Here is a 23327-nt window from a genome sequence, read left to right on the forward strand (position 1 = left end):
TATAGCTCTATTCTTAAAACGTAACATGACGGTTTACTGAATTTTTTTGATAAAACTGTCTGTTACAAAAACTTTTAGCTGAAATATAACTCCGGAAGCATATTTCTGGCGTACAATAAGACCATAAACAAAATATTGCAAGACTCGTACATTTTTTGTTTTTTCATGGTCGAAAAATTGAAATGTATGGAACTTTCATATTTAAATTTTTTGTCCGATATAATTATTTTGAGCTATCGATTTGTGAATCTTCGCGCTGCATTTTGATATGACTTTTTCCGTGGATATGTAGAACATTTTAATCGAACGTCGCTTTTGAGGGCGTGTTGCGACCAAAGGTAAGAAAACACCGCGTATTTGTTGTTGCCTTGGCATTCTTCTGAGGACTATTATAATGTTATAAGCAAATATCATTATGCTCTCTTCAAAGCTATAAACAGTACTTTTGATCATAGATGCACAATGCAACATGTTTTTCGGTAAGGCATAAACACACGGTGTTAGAGAAGAAAATGACTGTCATATATATTTCCGCATACAAAGAGAGAGAGAGAGAGAGAGAGAGAGATTCTTCAGACGGTATGGCGTGACGTTAGGACTGGTGACCGGTACCAAGGTTTGGGTGATATTTTATTTGGCATAATGATTTTAAGTTGATGTCTTTTATTCTGACCCTGGCCCGAAAAGGGGGTGAGGTTGGGGATGCGTTCGGTTGTTTGTTTACTCCGTAGTATTTTGGGTAGGGATGTACTACTTAGAGCCGCAAACAGATAACCAATTATGCACCAATAACTAAAGTCACGTACCAGTTCATGTTCAAGTCAGGGTGATGTATCTTACCTAATGTCACGGTATAAGAGTAAAATGTTACGTAAACATTGCCATACGAGAACATATGTACTAAGTCACCAATTTTGACCCAAGAATCTAGATGTACTTTGTAAATTTACTTCGCTCACTTTCAATAATAAAAAACCCACATAAAAACCACAAACGCAAACAAGCCAATATTCTTAATTAGCACTAATGGATCGGGGTGGGGTAGGGGAATATCATTATACTCTATTTAAAGCTATAAATAATACTTTTGATGATAGACGCACAGTGCAACGTGTTCGTCTGTAAAGCATATAAAAACGGTGTTAGATAAGAAAATGACTGTTGTATCTATGTCCGCATTGTGAACATTTTCAAGGGTCTTTTCTTTACTTCGAGTGTGCTGTACATACACAGTTAACATTGAAATGTTAAAAGCACATGGACTTACACACACACACACACACACACACGAGAGAGAGAGAGAGAGAGAGAGAGAGAGAGGGGAGTCTTTTGACGGTATTGTATGAAGTTAGGACTGGTGACCGGTACCAAGTTTGGGTGATATTTATTTGGGACGGTGATTTTAAGTAGATGTCTTTTCTTCTGGCCCTTGCCCGAAAAGGGGTGAGACTGGGGTTGCGTTCGGTTGTTTGTTTGTTATTCCATAGTATTTTGGATACGGATGTACTATTTAGAGTCGCAAACAGATAAACCAATTATGTACCAATAACTAAATTCACGTACCAGTTCATGTTCAAGTCAGGGTGATGTACCTTACCTAATGTCACTGTATAGAGCAAAATGTTACGTTAACATTGCCATACGAGAACATATGTACTAAGTCACCAGCCTTAACCCCAGGAAATAAATGTATTTTGTAAATTTACTTCGCCCACTTTCAATTAAAAAACAAACACCCCCAACCCTCAAACAACAACTGAAATACACATAAGCAAACAAACCAATATTCTTAATTAGCAGGGTCGGACCAGGGTGGGGTGGTCAGGGGTCCAGCGTCTAAAAAGAAAGTACATGCACACACAAAAGCACAATAATTTGTCACTTGGAATTTGATCATCATTTATTCTTGCGCAGGTTTTTTTTTTTTTTTTAAATATTATGCGCACTTTGGGTAAATAGACACATATACATTTGCTTTGGTGCCCTTTCTTGGAAAATCAGGATCTTTGGAAATTTTGTAACCCATCCCCAACAATTGACCTGATCCGGCCCTGGTTAGGTATATATTCCTGTGCTGAGAAATGGATATAAGGAATCAGTCATAAGCCTAGAGTTTGCTTTAAAAAAATAAAAACACGTATTAATGCATCGCTAGATTAAGAAAGTTTACCCAGTCAAACTGGACGTCCCTAGATACTAGTATACAACTATCACCCCTTGACCTCTATCAGTGGTTCTTGTTAGCATGTTTTCCAGCTGACCCGTGTCCTTTATGTGTTTACGATACGAAGGGGCTCTCGACATTTTCGCTCATAAAAGCTGTCTAAAATGGCAGCCATCTTGAAAATCTTTTTACCGCTGCTCCTGCTGATGGAAATTCATATCGATATAGGGTTTCTTGCATAAGACTTCTTACGATGGCTAACAGGTCAAATACACGTAATGGTGGCCATCTTGAGAATCGAATTATCGCTTTTTCTCCTAGATGGATGGTCATATTGATATGGCTTTCCACAATAAAACTTCTTGTAATGTCATGTTGGTCGCAAATTCGACATACAACATGGTCACCATGATGACCGTCTTGGAAAATCTTGTAATCGCTCATCCACCTGAATGGATGACTTCTTATGCTATCTAATGGGTCTTAAATGGCTGCCACGATGGCTTATGGAAACTTTTGTGATAGCTACACTGACATGCGCTTTTAACTAAAAGAGTTTCTAATAATATCTAATTGATCCTACACGAAAACGGTGTCGATCTGACATCCAATATCGCGGCCAAAGCGGACATTATTTAAACCCCTTGTTATTGTATATACATATCAGAAACGGATTCAGTGCTCACCAGTCATAAAGAAGAAACGTTCAGTGATTCTTTTCGGACCGTGGAGCGTCTGTCCCTTCAAGGGATTCGCGTTGTATGTTTATTTTGTTTTATTTATTTTCGAAGTATCAAATTAGAATAATGGCCACCAGTTTGAAGCATAATACCAGTGTGAAGGATAATACTAGTCTCAAGCGTAATACCAGTATGAAGCATAATACCAGTCTCAAGCATAATACCAGTCTGAAAGATAATACCAGTCTCAAGCGTAATACCAGTATGAAGCATAATACCCAGTCTGAAGCATAATACCTATGTCTGAAGCATAATACCAGTCTCAAGCATAATTCCAGTCTCAAGCATAATACCAGTCTCAAGCATAATACCAGTCAGCATAATACCAGTCTCAAGCTTAATACCAGTTCGTCCACAGTAATAAACAAAGCCTTTCTCATCATTATGCGCATTAGCCGTTGGTCCGATTTCGTCTTTTCTTTTATTATCAAAGCAGGCGGAACTTCTTAAAAATTCATTTAGCTCCCATTTCCTGAGTACCGTTCGATGCCAAGCAACCAACTCTTCTCGAACTGTTGACGAGACGATATTAGCAGTAAGTTTATATATAGTAAAACTGTAAGACTTCTTTCAGGCTTACCGGGTGGCATGCTGAGATGTATTCTAGAAACGCAGGGTTTTAATCGATTCGTTACAAACATCGGTCAAGCTAAGCTTTATTTAAAAATAAACTTTAAATTAAACATTAAATTAAACATATTTAGGACTTACTGTTAGTAACCTTTGTGTGCAGGTGGTTATTGTAAAGAGATTTTCTCAATAACAAGTGGCATGCTGAGATGTATTCTAGAAACGCAGGGTTTTAATCGATTCGTTACAAACATCGGTCAAGCTAAGCTTTATTTAAAAATAAACTTTAAATTAAACATTAAATTAAACATATTTAGGACTTACTGTTAGTAACCTTTGTGTGCAGGTGGTTATTGTAAAGAGATTTTCTCAATAACAAGTATTAGCTTTGAGAGCTGCTAACATACTACCTTAGGTTAATTTACATCTTTCAGTTTCTTGTCACATAAAAAGTTTTCTTTCAGTTTCAGCTTTTAAAGGATAAAATGTGGAATGAAGAGGACGGGAGGTAAATACGCCATACTACTTTTTGTCGCGGCAAGAACGCTGCCTTTATATATTTTACGAAGGTCAATGACGTAAATCCCGTAAGTTCATTCAAATGGCCCATGCACTTGGCATGCGGCTGGCTTGGGATGTTGTAAAGGCCCGATCTCCTCTGTTCGTCGTACGAGGCGACTAAAGGAGACAGGTGTAGCGGTGACTTGGTAGTAGACAGTAGTAGACACTAAATCTGGCCCAGGGGCACATACTAATTGTAAAATAGTTGTTGTTGTTGTTATAGGGCTTAGTGCCATTTTTCAGCACAAGATAGGCTGTACATGGCGGCCAATATAAATGGTGGAGGAAGAACCCAGGAAAACCCCGGAAAGAACCACTGACCAACGAGAAGCTACAGGCAAGCTTTCTCACGTACCCACATTGGCCGAACCTGAGACTCGAACCCACGCAGAGAGAGGTGAGATGACGGTTAGCGCTTTAGACCACTCGGCCACTCGAGGCGCCCGATTAAGAGGTACGTGAACACTGCAAGGCCACCTCGATGTTACAGAACAAAAACTACAACACCGTGTAGGGAGCTTGTTTATTAAACTATTTAAATATCATTGATTAGTACACATGCCGGTGGTATGTGTTGTGTATGTATCGACTGATTTTCCTGTTTGTATTTTTACAATTGGTAAAAGTTTCCAGAATCACCCGCAACTTTTGTTTACCATGCGGAAAGGCTGACCAAGGGCAAGGCTGTCTCTCGTCTCATGCCGTGAGATTTTCCAGTTTGTCGTGCTTCATTACAGTCTGAATTTTCTCGAATTACCAAGAACTCTTGTTTGGCATGCGAAAAAGAGGAACAAATTTGATTTCCTTTACATACCACTGGTGCGTGTTTTATACTTACCATAACGAATAAATATGTTGTCTATTTTTGTTGTTGAAATCTTTGATTAAATTGTTGTACCTTTTGACGATCACCCAAAATAATATTCAAAATGTCTACCAATGAAAGCTAGTCTGATTTGTATAGTTGCTTCCTTTTTCACGTCTTCAGTGTTGTGACAATCATCAATTAGAAACTAAGTATTTATACTTTGATACATATCAGCCAGTAACTCTTGCCCAGTTTATCATTTGAATCTATCAATATAACATTTGCATCATTTAACAACCGCTTTCTATCCTGAGACTTTTCCCACAGGAAAATTAGACAAACGATAGAAGAAGTTGTTGTATTCAGTCTCTTGTCAGATTTAGTACAAACCATGTGACGAGGTTCTATTAAATACATGTATACACGCATAAAAGAGACTTGATTTGACCTGATTGTTTTCAGTGTTAACAATCGGGCACAAAATAAATATACACTTTGTGATCATCATCCGTTTCGTTTCTATTGATATGAAAGTAGATTCCTTAACGTACGTTGACTAATTTGAGATCACTACTGTGTATTCTGTTGTAATATACACAGCTCAAATCTAGCTTGATACAAAGAAAGTCCGTGTACAATTTAGTAACACTTGTGTTACTAATTTCAGAGTCTTGTCGATATCGTAAACTGTTGATACGTTTGAAAACGTTGGTAGTTACCTTGCTTGATAGACATGCAACAAACTGCACAGCTTCTGTACCAGTATTTTCTATTAACAGCTTTAGATCTCAGCTTTCTATATTTTTAATTCCTGATGTGTGGTTGAATCTGATTTTGTCTCAAATAGATAACCACAAATCTTTGAATGTCCTGAAAATGTTTTTTGTCTTTTAATTTCGAAAAATCATTACTTCCGTATGAAGTTGTAATGTCGTTCACAAGCATTCTACCCAGATCGTGTACTACTGCATTATTAACATCTCCTAAGATGAGGTGAATAGAGTACAGGGCACAACCACGATATTTGGGCTGTTCTTTGGTATATAAACTTGCAAAGTTTGTTCTCGTTTAATGCTGCCAGGATTATGCAATGCACTGATGGGTTGGATTGTGGTATTTACATCCGTGCTGTATTGCCTCCTTCTTGTTATGATTTGTTTAGACAACTTTATTGTATATTGTGCTGAAAAAGAAGCATTTGATAGAAAACCGACTAAGCCTTTCACAAAAAGTACAATTGTAGGCTGTAAACATTCTAACACCCATCAGAGGTGCAGTGAAAATGTGTTTGTACTTTACTTGACTATTGGATGGTTGGTAGAAATTATTAAGTTGTTACATTTGTGTTTTTTTCCTTAAGTTTCTTCCTTGCATTATGATCATTTGAAGTACTTCTGTCATCATCATTTGAGTAGTTGCATGTAGGAAAAACACCAAATACCGATTCATCAGACCTTTTTCTTTCAATCTTTCATGTAAGTGTCCAGGTGTTCTCTTATGTTTTAATTGAACTCTTCCGTTTTCCTCTGGTATTTTGTAGTAATGTTCGTGTCTAGTTGTAACATGATCAGATCGGTTGCGATTAAGTAACTTGAACGGATGGATATAATATGTTCGTGTCTAGTTGTAACATGATCAGATCGGTTACGATTAAGTAACTTGAACAGATGGATATAATATGTTCGTGTCTAACTGTAACATGATCAGATCGGTTACGATTAAGTAACTTGAACAGATGGATATAATATGTTCGTGTCTAATTGTAACATGATCAGATCGGTTACGATTAAGTAATTTGAACAGATGGATATAATATGTTCGTGTCTAATTGTAACATGATCAGATCGGTTACGATTAAGTAACTTGAACAGATAGATATAATATGTTCGTGTCTAATTGTAACATGATCAGTTCGGTTACGATTAAGTAACCTGAATATATGGATATTATATGTTTATTCCTTATATCAGATTTAGGTTCTGTATGTAAGTTCACATACATTGTATTGTAATTGTATTGTAGTAAATTTAGAGTATGTGCACTTGGTTGTAGTGCCCCGTTTTAAGCAGTTCTTAGATTTGTGTGATTACTTGTTTGATTATTGGAATTCGGCGCCATGGAAATATTCCTGGCCCGAACTAATGAGCTAATGAATAGGAGCAGACGTCACGGAGTGAAGTGTTAGTGTGTTTCCATGATGTCCCGGTTCACTAGTAGTGAATTCCGACCAAAACCGAATGAATGTCCCTGTCGTAAAATAGTACATATTAAAATCTAGTGGTATACATTGGTAGCGTGACTGCAAGGACAGTACTTACGGTATTAAACCGGTAAATTACACAAGGGCATAAATAAAAAGGGACTTGACAGACACCGTTTATGTCGCCATGTGGGCGAATATGGTGCAGTTACATCGGCGAAATGTGCCTGGAAAGCATCATTGACTGGCCTAAGGTGGCGGAGTTAAAATAGTTCCCATTGTTAGGGAGTACTCATATATGTTCTAAGGCGTGAACGGTTGGTGGTACGGAAACATAATGAAGCCAAAACACGCAGATGTACGGTTGATAGATAGTTGGCAGTTTGGTTTATCTGTGGTCTTGCATTAATTAGAGGAAAATTTAGGTATAGAATGGACACGTCGGGCTTTCTGATTTACAACTGAGGTTGTATGGAAGTCTTTGGAAAGTCGGGGAAACTTATGACTTCTAGCGAGAATCGCGCCAGGGTTTGACAATCGCTCGGTCAAGTAAATACCCGTGTGCGTGTAACAGTATATAAACCCGACGTTTTTTTTTTTTTTTATTTGGATGACATTTTGGAGAATCATCTGTTGTGTACACCATTTATTTGCAAGACGTGACGGCACATAGTTAAATCCATTAGTTTGCAAGACGTGACGGCACATAGTTAAATCCATTAGTCTGCAAGACGTGACGGCACATAGTTAAATCCATTAGTTTGATTCGATTTTTGAGGTGATGCTGGAACCTAAAAAGTTTCAGCAACCTTCATGTCTTTTAATATTGATAACATGTTTCAAAAGATTAATTTATCAGTTTGCAAAGAGTGATTGTTTTCCTCAGAGTATTTATTTCAATACCGTTATGATATTCATGACTCGGTATGATGCGAAAATTATTAAGTAATATACACCCCGGCATTAGTTTAGTTTTTTTCTCCAAACGTCCTTTTTTGTTTCTATCGCTTCCTTGTCTCTTTTAGTAGGCACTCGTAGTAATTTTAATTTTTGAGATATTCCTAACATTCAACATCAACACTGTCTCTATTTGACTTTATTCAGGTATATAACGAGTTTGTGATAACCATCAGGTGTTAAAATATTCGTCTTGTTCGTGTAGTAATGCAGCTTATTTGGTTTCAGCTAAAATATTGTATTGTCCCAAAAAATATTATCTGCATCAAAATAGATAGTTTTCCGTTTTTTGTTATGAAGTGGATTTGAAAAGTAAAGTTCTTTTACAGGGAATGGGTATGTGATAATACATCTCTCTTACCTTCTGCCGTTGTTATGGACAACCAGGTTTGTCTCTTAAAGTTGTTAATTTAATGTATGCAAATTGTGTGGTAAAAGGTTCAGGTATTGTGTAGTTTTTCGTGGACTGGTTAAAAGAAACTGGAATGATTAGATTAAAAACTTCATCAATATCCATTGCTAATGGTGGGCCAGTTGTTAAATTCAATAGCTTTTCCAAAAGCACGATTTTTCCAACAGAGCAAAGCATACTGTTGCATAGCAAAGCGTGTTAATAACGGAGCTATTTGCTAGTTTGTTTTTATTTCGTTGTTTTGCTTCACATCTCGTTATTTCTCTTGAGAGAAAAGTTAACTCTTTATACTCGATTATACATTTGTGATTAAAATGTGAAAAATGTTGCCAGATACAAGTCCGTGGGCTATCAATTTGTCGATTGTGAATTGACTTTTATTTAGATACAGTGATTAACTTTGCAATTTATTCCAGTCTCCATTTTTGTGGTGAACGTTTTGACATCTATAACAGGTTCTGTTTGCAACTGTGAGAGCAGATTAAAGTGTTGCATATTACACAGAGTTCATGCGTTTCCTTTTCTTACATATTTATTGTGCTAAGAAAGTGTCACCTTCAGCGATTTCTTCCGAAGAAACAACACAATAAAGGTTGTGTCGAAGGCACATGGCATCTAGTTATTTGTACCCTGAAAACGTTAGCCCACGTAAACTCACGATGGAAGTCTACATTGCCAACCAATTTCTGATATTGGATTTACTTCATATAGTCCTGCCCTATATGCTGACTGGTTCTTTCACACGGATGTGCTTTGATTTATTATTTGTTGTTACTTCCAACCTATTTTGCACCAGTATGCTGTTGTCCGTGTTTTGTTGTTTTCGTTTCTTTCACCCAATGTGATTTTAGAATCTTGTGACTTTTTTTAAGACTTTTTGTTTTCAATTCATGTGCAAGTTTTTTTTTTATTGTTGACTTTTAAGTTAATCTCGACGTGGTTCCTTATCTTTTTTATATTTCCTTTTTCAGTTTCTTTGCTTACAATGTGTTTTTATTTTTGTGTTCTCTACTTTCAATTTATTTGACAAGGAATGTTGGTATGTTTACTCAGCACGATGTTAGTGTTTTATGGCAAACTGCAAGATGACTTACGATGTTACTTATCAGACAGAAAAATACATTTAAATGTAATTGATTTGATAAAAGAGATGAACTGGAAAATATGTTTAAAGTGAGGAGAAAGATTTAACTGACAGAGGTTAACAGAATCCATGCTATAATGTGTACAGTAGAGCACATATAAAGAAATGGAGTTTAGAAACCAGAATAAAACCAAGAGTTTTGAAAAATGGAGACTTGAAAACAACGATCACTATAATGATTATATTAGACAGAGGTACTACAATGGTGAGAACTGTAGGATGTCACAAATGGTTTAAAGAAGAATTTTTAAAGCACTGAGACAAAAGAAAAGATGCATTGTTGAAAATAATTTGACCTTAATGGCGTCACTTTGTAAAACCCGATTGTATCAAGGAAGGTCATGTAGACAGAGGTTGCATTATTCTATGTACGTCTTATCATTTATATGAACATAATCACGAGAGACAATTTGTCCACTCTAATATACATTATAGCAGGCGACAACAGGTTAAGACATTATATAATGCCTTGCGGTACATATTAAATGGTCAATAGAAGCGGGTTGCAAGATAGTTTAATTCATCGTTGTTGAGATATTGAACGATTATATCTAATCTAGTTCCGCATGCATGGCAAACAGATACTCCTGCATCAAGTGTGATTAAAGGAGCAATTCATAGATAACAAAGCAAGCAGTGCAGATTTTCAACCATCTTTTGCAAATGTTATTTATATATCGATAAAAACTGAGCTGTGTCATAACCTTTGCTATTTATTCGTCAAGTATTCCTTTTAACATTTTCTTCCATTGCTTTCTGTTTGTTGAAATCCAAATGTCTGGATATTAGCTAACCAGTACATAGCGGAGATGGAGTCAACTCATGCATGAATGATAAAATCCAGAGAAGTATCTAATTCTAAGTGTCTAATTCTGTACGATATAGTGTAGTCATCATTCATTTCAATTTGTAATCTATTCAAGTTGTTGATCCTAAGAAATCTCTTAACCATGATGTCACACTATACATTACATCATCAGACAGTGGTTTGGAAATTTTAGCAGTCGTTGCATTTTTGAAGATTGCATTTGTTTTCATAAATTCTTGTCCATTTTTAATTTATATCTTCAATTCCTGTTTCTACATTTCTATTGTTTGGGGCTGGTGAATATATTTTGTTGCCCATGAACCCCAAATCTTTTCCTATTTAAATCACCGACAAGTGACTAAATGTGGTGAAGATTTTTAACTGAAACAAATTGAAAACTCTGCGTATGAAGATGAAGATGTGGTAGATGCATAAGTCCCAACAAATGTTGATGATACTGTAATCTTGCTAATAGTTTTGAAGGACAGTATGTTGATGTTAAGATGTTAAACAAGGATGTTAAATTGAAGGAAATATCTATTAGATATCAATTACCTCACACAAACACAACTTCTTTGTGGAGAGATTTACAAAACAAAATCTTCTACAAAGCTTCAGAAATTTGGTCGCAGGAATCAAAACTAGAGATGATCAGGAGGTGAACCCTAGGGAAGTAACTGCAGTGAGGGCAGACACTGCATTAAACCGAATAGTAACCGCGAGGTAAACAGTTGCCCATCATAGGCTTAAAACAACATACAGTTGGGAAATTACACAACAGATATAGGTGATATGTTCAGTGTTATGGTGAAATGTTCAGAATATATCGACCTCCCCCATAGATGCAACACTGCATATTCAATTCTGACAATATTATTTGCTTATTTACCTGATTTCTAATATTTGCTTGGTAAGGTTAGGACGGTACGCATTGGCAAATATTGATTTTATTTCTGACTCATTCTCTAGTTTATTAATTGGGAGTGATAAAGCATAAGTTGTCAGGTGACTGAATACATTGTCCGTACTTTTGATATGTTTTCCTTTGGTCACTTCAGATGGAGTCAAGTCTGTTGATGAGCGTCATTATACACCTCAAAATACCTTTGATTAAATGTCAGCCCATGTTTTGGTTCTATTTCTAATAAAATATGTCCACATTGCCGTCTTTAGGGTTCTGTTAAACCTTTCCACTACATATGCTGTTTTTTTGTCTGAGTAAGTTGAAAAGTACTCAGTCTTTTCCTTTGCAGCAGATAGACACTTTCCTGTTGTAGAACTCAGCAGACTGTATCTTTTCAGGCTGTCTTTCTTTAAAGATTCATCTGAAAGGATGTTTATGTATTCTTCTGCCTTCGCTTCATTTTTTCAGAGTAAGCTTATTTTAGGAGTTCATGTATCTTTCTCAAGTTATATTTATGCCCAGCCTTGTATATTTTCACGTTGCGGCATGTCGATAATGTTTGCATACCACCAATCATCCACGTTACTTACATAGACCTTTCTGTATGGAAACCCTTTTCCAGATTGCTTACATAGTGTGTTGGCAGATCCCTCAGTTAAGTATTATTTCAATTCTGCATAGTTTCTTTTCTTTGTGCCTCATGTAGTTTCTTCCCACAGTTTATTGATATTAGTGAGCAACTGTATTTTCAGGATAATAATAAACGTGTCTTAATTACTGTTCTTATTCTTGTTAATCAAAGTCCACTGTACTGTAAATTTAGGTGAATACAGAATTGTATATTTATCAACTCCAGCTACGTACTTGACCCCCCATCCCCTCCCCAGGCATTAATGCCTTGACCATCTTGCCATCAGGAATCATATCACATTTAATAGTTCCCATTCAGTACCCATAAAAACTATAAATTTGCGTGCGCTATTATTTATACGAACAACTGCCTAAGTACCTAACACAATAAATGTGGAACATAGCACATTACTTTGTTTCTTTAGTGTGTACACCTTTATTTACCTGGACAGGCATTATTGCAATTTGCTGCAAAAATCAATGTGAGCTATTTTGCTTCACTACTCATGGGAAAAATGTTATCAGTTGTTCATATCCAAACTACCATTTGTTTTAAATACCATTTGTTAGTCAACTTTGCTATCTAAAACTTGTCAGTTTGTAATAGTGAAACTTGTCTGAAAATGTAATTTTTCAATAAAATTAATTTTCAAAATTTTAATATTTATTTAAATTTCCATTAAAATTTAATATATCAGTGTTTTTAAAATTTTCAGAGAGGCCTCATCTTGTATCGCAATCAGGTTTTTACCGCATTGAAAAATTCCTACAATTAAGGAAGCTATAGCAAATTTAGTGTTGGTTTCTCAAGATCACTTGGACCAAAACTTGCATCCTTTGGAACACTAGCACTACACACTTTCTGACAACTGTCACATGTTTTGTTTGCAAGGAAATTAAAAAAAGACTCCATGTATAAAAATGAAATAGGTGTGGCATGCAAATGTAAAAGTTTGACTGAAATTGGCCATAAAAAATTGGCCTGGTAGGAATCAGATCACAATTAATAGTTCGGGTTCAGTACCCACGGATGTAGTCCCAGTCTACTTTAAGTGCGTTTTCTCCTGTCTCCTTTTGGTAGTGATACAAGAGTTCGATTAGGCATTCTTATTATGGATTTAAATGTAATTGTTTATTCTTTAGAATATGATATTATGGTGTGGTTGTCTGTGTGTGTGTTTAGGCGACAGTGTACAGTGAATAATAAGGTCTTGGTGATAATCCGGAAGTGAAATCTGTGTTCCATTGCACGTTGGTTTGTTTACAGCCCAGCCTCTCAAAGAAATGCCGGTGAACATGATACAAGATTTCACCGTGAAGTCATCTTTGAAGGTATTTTAGATTAACATATGATTTGTATTGATTGTCACATAGTGGAAAGTTCAGTACTGAGAAACAAATGTAGAGAATATATAATAAAGTTAATTGTGTTCTGTGTCCATCAGAATTATTGCCGGTTATCTCAGTGCTATGGTCGCTGAGTACAATCTGTCGACATGCATCTTTCCGAAACATTGCGGGATATGTTTGTGATGCTTCAGATCGACAAATCAACACGTGTATTCTATTTAATGTTATTTTGTAGCATTGATGGCTTCGACCGTAATTTTATCCAACAAATACGTTATCTCAGGATAATGAGATTGTAGCTTTTATGCTAAAGTAATGTTCTTTTTGTTTTGCCTTTCATAAGACTGTTGGGTTTATCTCGATATAACTTTATGTTATTATTTTTTTAAATCCTTTTTTGCATGGACTACATCTTTAGACCATGTTTGCACGTTGCGATCATGCTTTGCATATTGCGGATGTTAGAAGAAATTGTATATATTGTGAAAAATTACAAAAGATGAAAATCTGTCTTGAGAACACAGTACTAATTGTATGGAAAAATGGGAGCCAGTCTTGTAATATATATAAAATATATATGGGTTTAGCTGGCCAGGATTGGTTGATAATGAAAGTTAGATTTTAGTAAAAGTAATTTTTAGAGAGCTTAACCTAATTGTAACTGAAAAAAAAATAGAGATTGATTGATTGGTTGTATGTTAACGGCGCATCAGCACCGTTAGGCTATTTAGCGCCTAACAAAATGTTATATGTATAATCTTTTAAAAATTATAAAAAGTCTCATATTGACCAGCGATAAAAATAGAGACATTGTTTTATTCGTGGAATTTCAGTCCTTTAATAGTCTTGAGTTTGGAACACCCATTACTGAAATTAACACCTGACGCTATGTTGCGGAATTGAAAGAACATGTTTCAAACACATGTAGGTCGTGAAAATTCCGCGGCTAATATCCTTTTCTCTGCAAAGAAGCTGTCATCCTGGATGCATCTATGCTGATAAATATAGGTATGAAACTTAAAGTTATTGAATTTTTAATATCATGGTGTTTGCATAGATTTACTATGGGAACTGAATTGAGTCTTATAAATATTAAACACAATATATCAGGAGAGACAACCTTGTTGAATTTTCTACAACGTGTGCAAGAGTTGTCGGTGACTCTAGACACTTTCACCAGTTGTGAAACGAGAGAAACTGGAAAGTTGGTCCATGACTATAAACATACCGCTGGTATGTGTGCTTATCAAAGCTGTTTAGTAGTTCAGTGTGTGAACTAATTCATTTCACAATATGGTACTGTTTTTTTCACGCGGTAGTGTGAACGTGGCACAGCAACATTTAGATATCGCACTTGAGATGGTAGATTTTTTTCGTGGAGTAGCATTGAAGTAGCCCAACAATTTTCACATACCTCTACATTGATGGTAAATCAGATATTTAACTTATTTATTTTAATTTAAAAATAAATGTATCTCTATAATCTTGTTGTAAGAATATTACGTTAAGTTTTAATACTTATACATCTAGTGAGTATCCTAGGATTGGGGTTGGATATATATGACAGAATTTCGCAAATGTTTTTTTCTTCTTCATTTCATTGACAGCAAACTGTTGTACACTATAACGAGGACCTGGGACAATCAGGACACTGGGCACGCACCAATCCAACTCATCCTGCAGCGTGCAGACGAACATGATGTTCAGCTCTCCATTAGTGCCCCTTTTTTTAATGACCCGCCAAATCCAGGCGGCACCCCTGGAAAACCTTTCCCGCAGCTCTGGGATTATGAAGGTTAGTGGTATTTTTGGCTCTAACAAAGTGAAACCATGGATGGCAGGACCGTTCCAAATCAGTCAAACTTTAGAAAATCGATACTGAGTGGGGGTAACAGGGATCAGTTGAAGAGATCAATATTGATTAAATGAGATCAGATGGATTTGGAGAAGTAGGACTGAATAAGATCAGAAGAATTAGTCGAGATCGGCTAGGACTTCAGTGTCCCCATTTTGATCGTAAATAACTGATTTCTCAAGATTTATCGCACTCGATATAACGTTCACCTGCTCGCTTGTTTATTTAATTACCACCCAAATCTGAGTAATCCTTTTCAGTATTGAAAAACTCTAGCTCTATCTTGATGAGCCAACCAGGATATGCTCTTGGGCAAGAATCTTGACTCCTATTGCCTCGAAACTGAATAACCGATTTGTTTTGCTCTGCCATAAAACACCAAACCAAACCAAATTTATGCATTTACAACCGTCCAATAGGCTGGTGACTTGATGTCATAGACCGATTAGTGATTGACAGAATGGTGCGTTTTTTTTGTTCTTTTTTTTTAATTCAAGGTGATGTCTGTATTGATGTTCCGCAAATAACAACGATTTGACATTTGGCATCCATTTAAGAAGTATGTAGGCATTACAAGTACTTGAAATTTCGAAACTGCGGTTGTAAATTATCGTTTCACAGACATTTTAATTTTGAAAATTGCTTTGCTGTATGAAATATATATTTTTGAATGAAGCAATGGACACTGAAGAATACTAATTATAACTTAGCTAGAGTCCATTTTGAGCGGTTTTATTCAGGTATAATTTCCTGACGGTTAGAATATTTTGCATTCTATTAGCGTAGTGAATTCCTTGTCGAATTCAATACAATTTTAGTTTGTTTGTGTTTCTTGTATTAAACGCAAAGAAAATTATACATGTTGGTGATTTTGATAGCAGATTTCATGGCATTTTGCTGACATTGATTAAACTGGACATATTTAGCTTCAAGTGGAAAACCATGACCATAGAACTAGACCATCATTCAGAGACAGCGTCAAGAAGTAGATAAATATGACAAATGTACCCGCTGAAAGATTAATTTATTAATAGATTCTTGATGTGTTTCAGTTATAAACTTGAAAAGGTTATGCAATTTATATTTTACTTTGTAAAATAAACTTCGGACCTTGGCCTCGCAGGAAATACAGAATCAAAGCATCTACTCTACCGCGACCGAGATTTAGTCAAATCTACCTAGAGATATGTATGGGCTGGTAGCATACGTAGAAGGTAAAGAACTCATACGTCATTAAGACGGGTTATTTCTGGGAAAGACTTTCTACGACATACCTCATTAAGGAGCGCTCAAAGCAAACGTAGGTTGCAATCGGCGATTGTTACAGCCCAAGTGGGTCAGTGTCATTATGCTTCAGTATGTGTGTGTGTGTGTGTGTGCGTATGTGTATGTATATATGTATGTATGTCTGTATGGATGCATGTGTGTTTATATGTCTCTGTCTCTGTCTGTATGTATGTATGTATATATGTATGTATGTCGTGTCTGTCTGTATGGATGCATGTGTATTTATATGTCTCTGTCTGTCTGTCTATATGTTTGTATGTATTTATGTATGTATGTATCTAGGTTTTACAGCGATTCAGCACAAAGGCAGCGAAAACGCTGCCAACGTAACAAATTTATACAACGTAAAAATCGGTTGCACAGAATGTTTGGGAAAATAAACTTTCCAAAAAATATAAACATAAAGGGAAGAAAAACTAAAACAATTATGAAGATGCTCACATTCTGTGAAATGTATATAAAAGATAAAGGTAACGAATGTAAAATCCTTAAAACAGTGAAAATTTGTTATATCAACTGCATTTCCTCAAAAGTCAAAGAGTTTATTGGGTGGTACATAAGCATACAGTTTCTTCATGCAGTTCATGCCGTAACAGTTGGAGAGGGGGGCGATCAGGGTACATGAGGGTCTGTCAGGGGACAATGGGAATTACCATTACAGCCGTCATGATGACATGGGAATGGCTGGGGACATGGGGATTTAACATTAGTCAATAGGTGGAGCATTTTATGCCTTTCTGGGGATAATTGAGAAGGTAATGTTAAATGTGTGCATAGTCTTAACATGATGGTTCTCTCTGGGGATAAGGGAAAATGACATTTTAACAATGTCCATAGGCATAACATGATGGTTCTCTTTGGGGATAAGGGAAAATGACATTTTAACAATGTCCATAGTCTTAACATGATGGTTCTCTCTGGGGATAAGGGAAAATGACATTTTAACAATGTCCCTAGGCATAACGTGATGGGATGGTAAGGGACAAGCGGAAATGTAACGCTGGAACTACATTTACTGATCAATACCCACACGTACTGACCAGCATTCGCACGTTCTGATTAATACCTAAACCTTCTGAATAGCACCTACAATTACTGACCAAAATGGTTCTTGACAGACCAGTTCTCACTTCTACTGACCAACATTCTCAGCTGTTGATCAACACATTATATTTCTCACCACAACGCATTATAAAAATAGATGTAAAGTAAAAGGAAAAGTAGCACCTAAAGTATACGAAATGACATTTCACACTTGCAGTTACATACAAACAATCCTAAAGTGAAGTGTAAGGAGATGAACGAGTATTCACACCTCCACATAAACATACACCTCTATACACTATCACATCCAACAAGAAATAACGATGGGGGATGTGTTTTAAGCTTTAGTTGTGAAAGACAAAGGACTAAAATAAGAAAATATAATTAAAAAAAGAGTTTTGGCAATGAATGAATATTATCCCTGTTTCATGGACAGTTGGTTATTCTGGATTGTAGATGTTGTCGATATCCAAGATCATTTTCCGCACTCCTCACACCTGTCCCAATCTCTTCTCACTTGGGATGGGGGGCTCGGGTTCCTCATGTTGCTGCTGTTGATCTTCTCGTCACAGTTTAACATGGATCCCCACTTTTAGTTGCATACTCTTTTCCTCCTCCCACGCCTTGTTTGCTGTTTCTGTTTCATCACCCCATCATTGATATTACCAAATGTTTAGCCATTTTGAAATTAATGCCCCCCCCCCCCTTAATAACTCTCCTGTTCGGATGCAGCTGCAGTTCTTTCATTTGGTCCAGGACGTGATGTATACACTGCAAGCAGTCGAACGTCTCACTTAGACTTCGGCTCGTATTCTGGCTCGTGTATCTTGAAATGGCAAGACTAGAGAGAGCACCTCTCTATTTACATTTGGCAAGAACGTACAGAAAAGTATCCCTCATATTTTGTACACGGACCTGAAAGAAAACATTACTTTTTTGCTAATTCAGTGCAAATATCGAGTGAGATCCTTTGATATTGAGTAACTCCTGGGAGACAAGAACGATCGAACGACGACTAATCAGTTGTCTTTGATATTATCTAGTGACGTTCACTTTACCTAGTGGCAGTTCTCTGAATGTGTTCAACAACACATTAGGTTGTTTCATGACAAAGGTACTTCAAGCCATGCGATTGGATCACGAAGTTCATCGGGCATTTTCTTCGGCAGCAATCTTTCATCCGGCACGGTTTTGAATATTGTTGCAGATTAAAGCACTTTAGTCGTAGAAATACTCAGCCAACAAATACGAGATCACTCGAATGAAAATGTTCCTGGCTTTTACGAAACAAACAAAGTGTTGATGTGACTGGTAGAGTTGTGACTGGAGTTGGCGTGGCTGTTGTTGCTCTCGGTATATTGCCAATTAGTCAATAAAACTGCTGAGTAAAATAGTCCACATTTCTTTATCTGCTTGTTCGAAACTGAAGTTTTCTATCACTTCTCCAATAACACAACGTACCAGAAAGATATAACACAAAATACAATTTGAGGTTTAGAAACATGTTCTCCACAATACACCTACCGTTTCTGTAGTTGTTGTTGTTTTAGGGTTAACGCCATTTTTCAGCACACGATAGGCTATACATGGCTGCCAGTATTAATGGTGGAAGAAGAACCCGGGAAAACCCCGGAAAGAATTTGTTAAATTATCTTTGTCAAAAGTGTTTATTTTTCAGAATTCAAAGCAATCACATACGCTTAAGAGTTACTTCTTTTTTATTTCTTACATTCCAAAAAATCAATCAATCATGGCCAGATCGTTTTGAGGTGTGACATCTGATACTACGAAGGTACGATTGTTTGTAACCTTTCGCCTGACGTCGCAATGTGTTGTGTTTTAAAGTTGTTTTGGAGAGGCTTGGTTGAGAAATTTAGAGACTTGGTCCATTTGCCGTGGCAGGGGATGTCAATTACTTTGTATCAAGACGATTCTTAAAGCACGCACCAACTCCGAACTTTGTTTTCATATCAAAAGAACCACACAAGCTGATTCGGAAAACACATTAATGAGAAAAGAGAAATATTTGTAACTCCGACTGTACGAAATGAAAGAATCTGCAAAATTAGTTTGCCACTGATGATCGATACTTGCTGCTTTGGTTTGACTTTGACGAGAAATCTATTGAATGGGTTTGGGTAACGTGCACGTTGATTGTTTTTATATCCATAGTCGTATATCTTGTGGATATCTACTTTTGAGTTTGGTTTTGGCTACACGATACAATGTTTGACTTCCTCCAGAACTTGCCGAATTTTTGTAAATGCTGGCTAAAAGAGTGTCTGCATTCTTGCTGTTCAGTACGTTATCAATGTTCGTTGCTCATAGTTCGTGGCGTGTTCGACGAGCGATAGGAATAATAATGGAAGTTTCCAAAAATGTTATGATTTTTCTCGCTTTTTTCTTGACCTCTTTCTTTTCAAGTTCTGTTAAAGAGTGTGCCCACGTCACATTTTATTACTAAAGCTTTCATTTCTTCTTGCCTCGGAATAGGTAAATGTGTCACCAGGGTTTCTTACTGTGGGGAAAAGGAAAGGTAAATGTGTCAACAGGATTTCCACACCTCGGGGAAACGGTGCTTGAGCCGGTGGGGTTTGAAACTCTTCCAACTCGTCTTTTTTTCTTCTATTCCCTACGCCATGTCTATCATCGTCTTTGGAGCTGCAGCTTTTCTTTCGTCAGTTCTCATGTCATTCACGAAGCCTCTCAGAGTAGGTTAGCTGTATCACCTAAGGCTTTCTGTTGAAACTGCTGAAGACATTGCAATAGTTGTCCATACCACTATGAGTTTTTATTTTCTGCGAGATCAATTCGATCTACGATTACAGCTTTTATTGTAAGTGTGACATCTCTTTGAGATTAGGATTAGTGGGTATACGAGGTATTCGTTTCTAGTACCAATAGTAGAGTTCCATCGGCCGTTTATAAAAAAGTTAATTTTTGTACTTCCATAAGATCCAGGAGCACCGTTGTGATGTCTTTCCAGAACGATCTTTTTATTTTCACCTCAACTCGTCTCCTAAAAAAAGATGCAGTTATTCATCCTAAGAAGGGATCAGCGACTTCTGTCGACGAACATGAAAATAAATCCTCCTCGTTGAACAAACACTTTATTCCTTTAGCTGACTGGAATTGTCATTTTGTTATTTGACGAAAAACATGAACATGTCATCCTAATCGCAATTTCTGTGTATTGGTGAAAGGAAACGTTTCATTCAAGACATTCAAATACTATTCATAAACCATACCGATCATTTTAGGTACGTTGTGCATCGAGACTTTTGCTTTGGTAGATACAGACAAGACATCATAGATAGATAAACGAGCAGGGATAACCCGTTTTACTTTTCTTTGGAGACATCTTTGGACATCGTAGTTATGACTGTGAACTTTTCGAGGGAGACAATTTATACAGTGGAACTGAAATGTTTATTGTTCAACACTTCTTTCATACTGGAATTTGTCTCCACCGGTTGTCGTAAAGTCGTACCAACTTGAATTTCGCACCACTTGCCTATGAGGTATTGTCAATGGACAAAATCATGCCAGTTCTTGCTGGACAAAACCAGCACACTTTGTAAATTCATATTGTCTTGCACAGTTTTCTTGTTAAATGCCACATTTTTGACCGCAGCAGCAGCAGCCAGAGCAGATGTAGACGACGATACAAACAACGGATAAGTAAAATCCCTTTACTTTAAAGACGAATTCCCATTTCATTATCAAACGGGGAAACACCTGTCTTAAGATATGTTTAGCTGGCATCGTCATTAACGTAGGAGATGTTGGTACGACTGCAACATATGTTAGTGTGGTGCTTCTGTGAATACGTTCGTATTCTGGCGGCAGTACCTCTCTTTATTCAGGGTAAACCAATCTGTTTTGTTGTTGTTTGCTTTTGTTTTCATTTTGGGAGAGAAGAGTTTATTAAGAGTGTGTACTCTCTGCTACTCTCTTTTATGTCTTTCATGTCATTGTGTGTGTGTGTATGTGTGTGTGCTTTTTGTTTTAGCTGCAGTATTAGGATCTCATCGCACAAGCGAAAAAATAATCACACTTTACAGAGATGCAAAATCAAGATAATTTGTTTCTTTGTTTGAGTATTGTTTCTTGAATCTTCGAGTTGTGTCAAAAGCTACCTTATGTATTTCAACGCACACACACACGCACGTACGTTTGATGAGGAGTGTGAATAATTCCTTATCATAACTGACGTGCTGTCAAATCAAGCCATTATTGCACTTCTTTGAGACTGGTCTCTAATGCACATGTCCATTTTTGTGGAGGCTAATACAATTACAATGCGCGAATCAATTTGGCAGGAGAATGAAGTGAAAAGTAAGTCATATTTAATAATGTCGAAGAGGAAATAAGTGATTTTTATCGTTTTAAAACAGACGCAAAAGAGTACAATGACTTGTACATGATTTGACACTAATCCTTAAACAGATCGGTACGAAATCTCAGGGGCCCCGAGTGGTCTAAAGCGCTCACCGTTACCTATTACTGCCATCTCACCTCTGTCTGCGTGGGTTCGAGTCTCGGGTTCGGCCAATGTGGGTATGTGAGAAATCTTGCCAGTAGCTTCTCGTGGGTCGGTGGTTCTTTCCGGGGTTTTCCCGGGATCTTGTGCTGAAAAATGGCGTTAAACACAACAACATACTATACTATACTAGTATGGCGGAGTGCAACGCGGGGAGCATACTAAGCAGGGAACCAGACTATGAGATAACAAGCGTGAAAATCATACGTTTTTCGGATCGGTAAACAACAAAGATCTCACAAAGTGGCCAGGTAATTAAGGCGTCACCGTATTCATATTTGGTACCATAGAATCGGGTTACTTGTTCCAAAAAATACAAGTAATGCATAAAAAGGAATATTTTTATTTTGTACTTTTGTGATCAAGTATTTTTGAAATATCTTTAGCTATCATATTATACCTGTGTGTTGACTACTTGTGTACATCTTGAAGTAAATCTTTCGAGTAATTGAATACTGACTGCAGTTAGATAGGCTGAAAATTCATCGGTCAGTAAATGAAACATTCTATTCAATATGTATGTATGCATGCATGCATGCATGCATGTATGTATGTATGTATGTATGTATGTATGTATGTATGTATGTATGTATGTCTTCAAGGAAATGAATATATCAATCAGTGATCTTGGTCCTTTACAATAAGGACACCTGGAATGTTGTTGCAATATTTGACTCTCCACCCATACATTAGCATCATAGAGCGGTCGAAAAGAGCATCTGGAGTGAACGAGAGTGGATGTTGGTAGCGATGTGTATGTTCCAGCAGCTGTTTTGTGAGGAGGTTAGCAACATCGATAGTTAATATTTCTATTTGTCATCTCTCAGTCTAGTTCTATTTATCCATTTATGTACATGCATTTTGCCATTAGCTAAAGTTTGCATATTTCAGAAATATTTTCTTTCGATATTTGTTTCTCCATTGTTTCAGTCGTGGAAGCGTTTTTCCTAGCAGATGACGGTAAATACTTGGAACTGGAGTTTTGCCCGTAAGTTTTGTGTGTGTGTGTGTGTGTGTGTGTGTGTGTGATATGGATTTTTAACGTGGCTTTAACAATTTTTCAGTCATATCGCTACAATGTCTGCAGTGTGGCAGTTTATAGTGATGTCTAGCACTGGGGTATTCTGCCGCAGACATGTAACATCATGTCCCACCAGTCATATTATCCTGACACCAGGCCGACCAGTACTAACACTAGTCTCTTTATGCTGAATGCCTAGCGAGGCAGCTGTTCGTACTATTTTTTAATGTATTTGGTATGACTCTGCCGGGGTTCAAAACCGCGACCTCTCGCATCCGAGGCGGGCGCTCTAACCACTAGGCCACCGGAGCGGTCTAAGTTTTGAGCAA

The 23327-nt window shown here is 36.9% G+C and overlaps 1 protein-coding gene across 6 annotated transcripts in view; it reads left to right on the forward strand.

Moving 5' to 3' along the window:
* Positions 1-273: 273 nt before the first annotated feature.
* LOC149796753 (UPF0462 protein C4orf33 homolog) overlaps positions 274-23327 on the forward strand; it is a 56068-nt gene continuing 33014 nt past the window's right edge. The window contains exons 1-4 of one of the 6 annotated variants that reach the window (XM_089961404.1): positions 274-338; positions 3939-3982; positions 14856-15043; positions 22908-22965. In XM_089961404.1, the coding sequence (XP_089817530.1) occupies positions 3960-3982; positions 14856-15043; positions 22908-22965 (269 nt within the window). In that variant the 5' untranslated portion in view covers positions 274-338; positions 3939-3959. Of the gene's footprint in view, positions 339-368; positions 480-539; positions 617-3938; positions 3983-14855; positions 15044-22907; positions 22966-23327 lie in introns of those variants that run through there. The other 5 variants (XM_089961407.1, XM_089961408.1, XM_089961403.1 and 2 more) reach the window with 5 other exon arrangements.

Source organism: Sinohyriopsis cumingii, chromosome 6 (assembly GCF_028554795.1).
Source record: "Sinohyriopsis cumingii isolate HCF-2022 chromosome 6, ASM2855479v2, whole genome shotgun sequence".
Lineage (NCBI taxonomy): Eukaryota > Metazoa > Mollusca > Bivalvia > Unionida > Unionidae > Sinohyriopsis > Sinohyriopsis cumingii.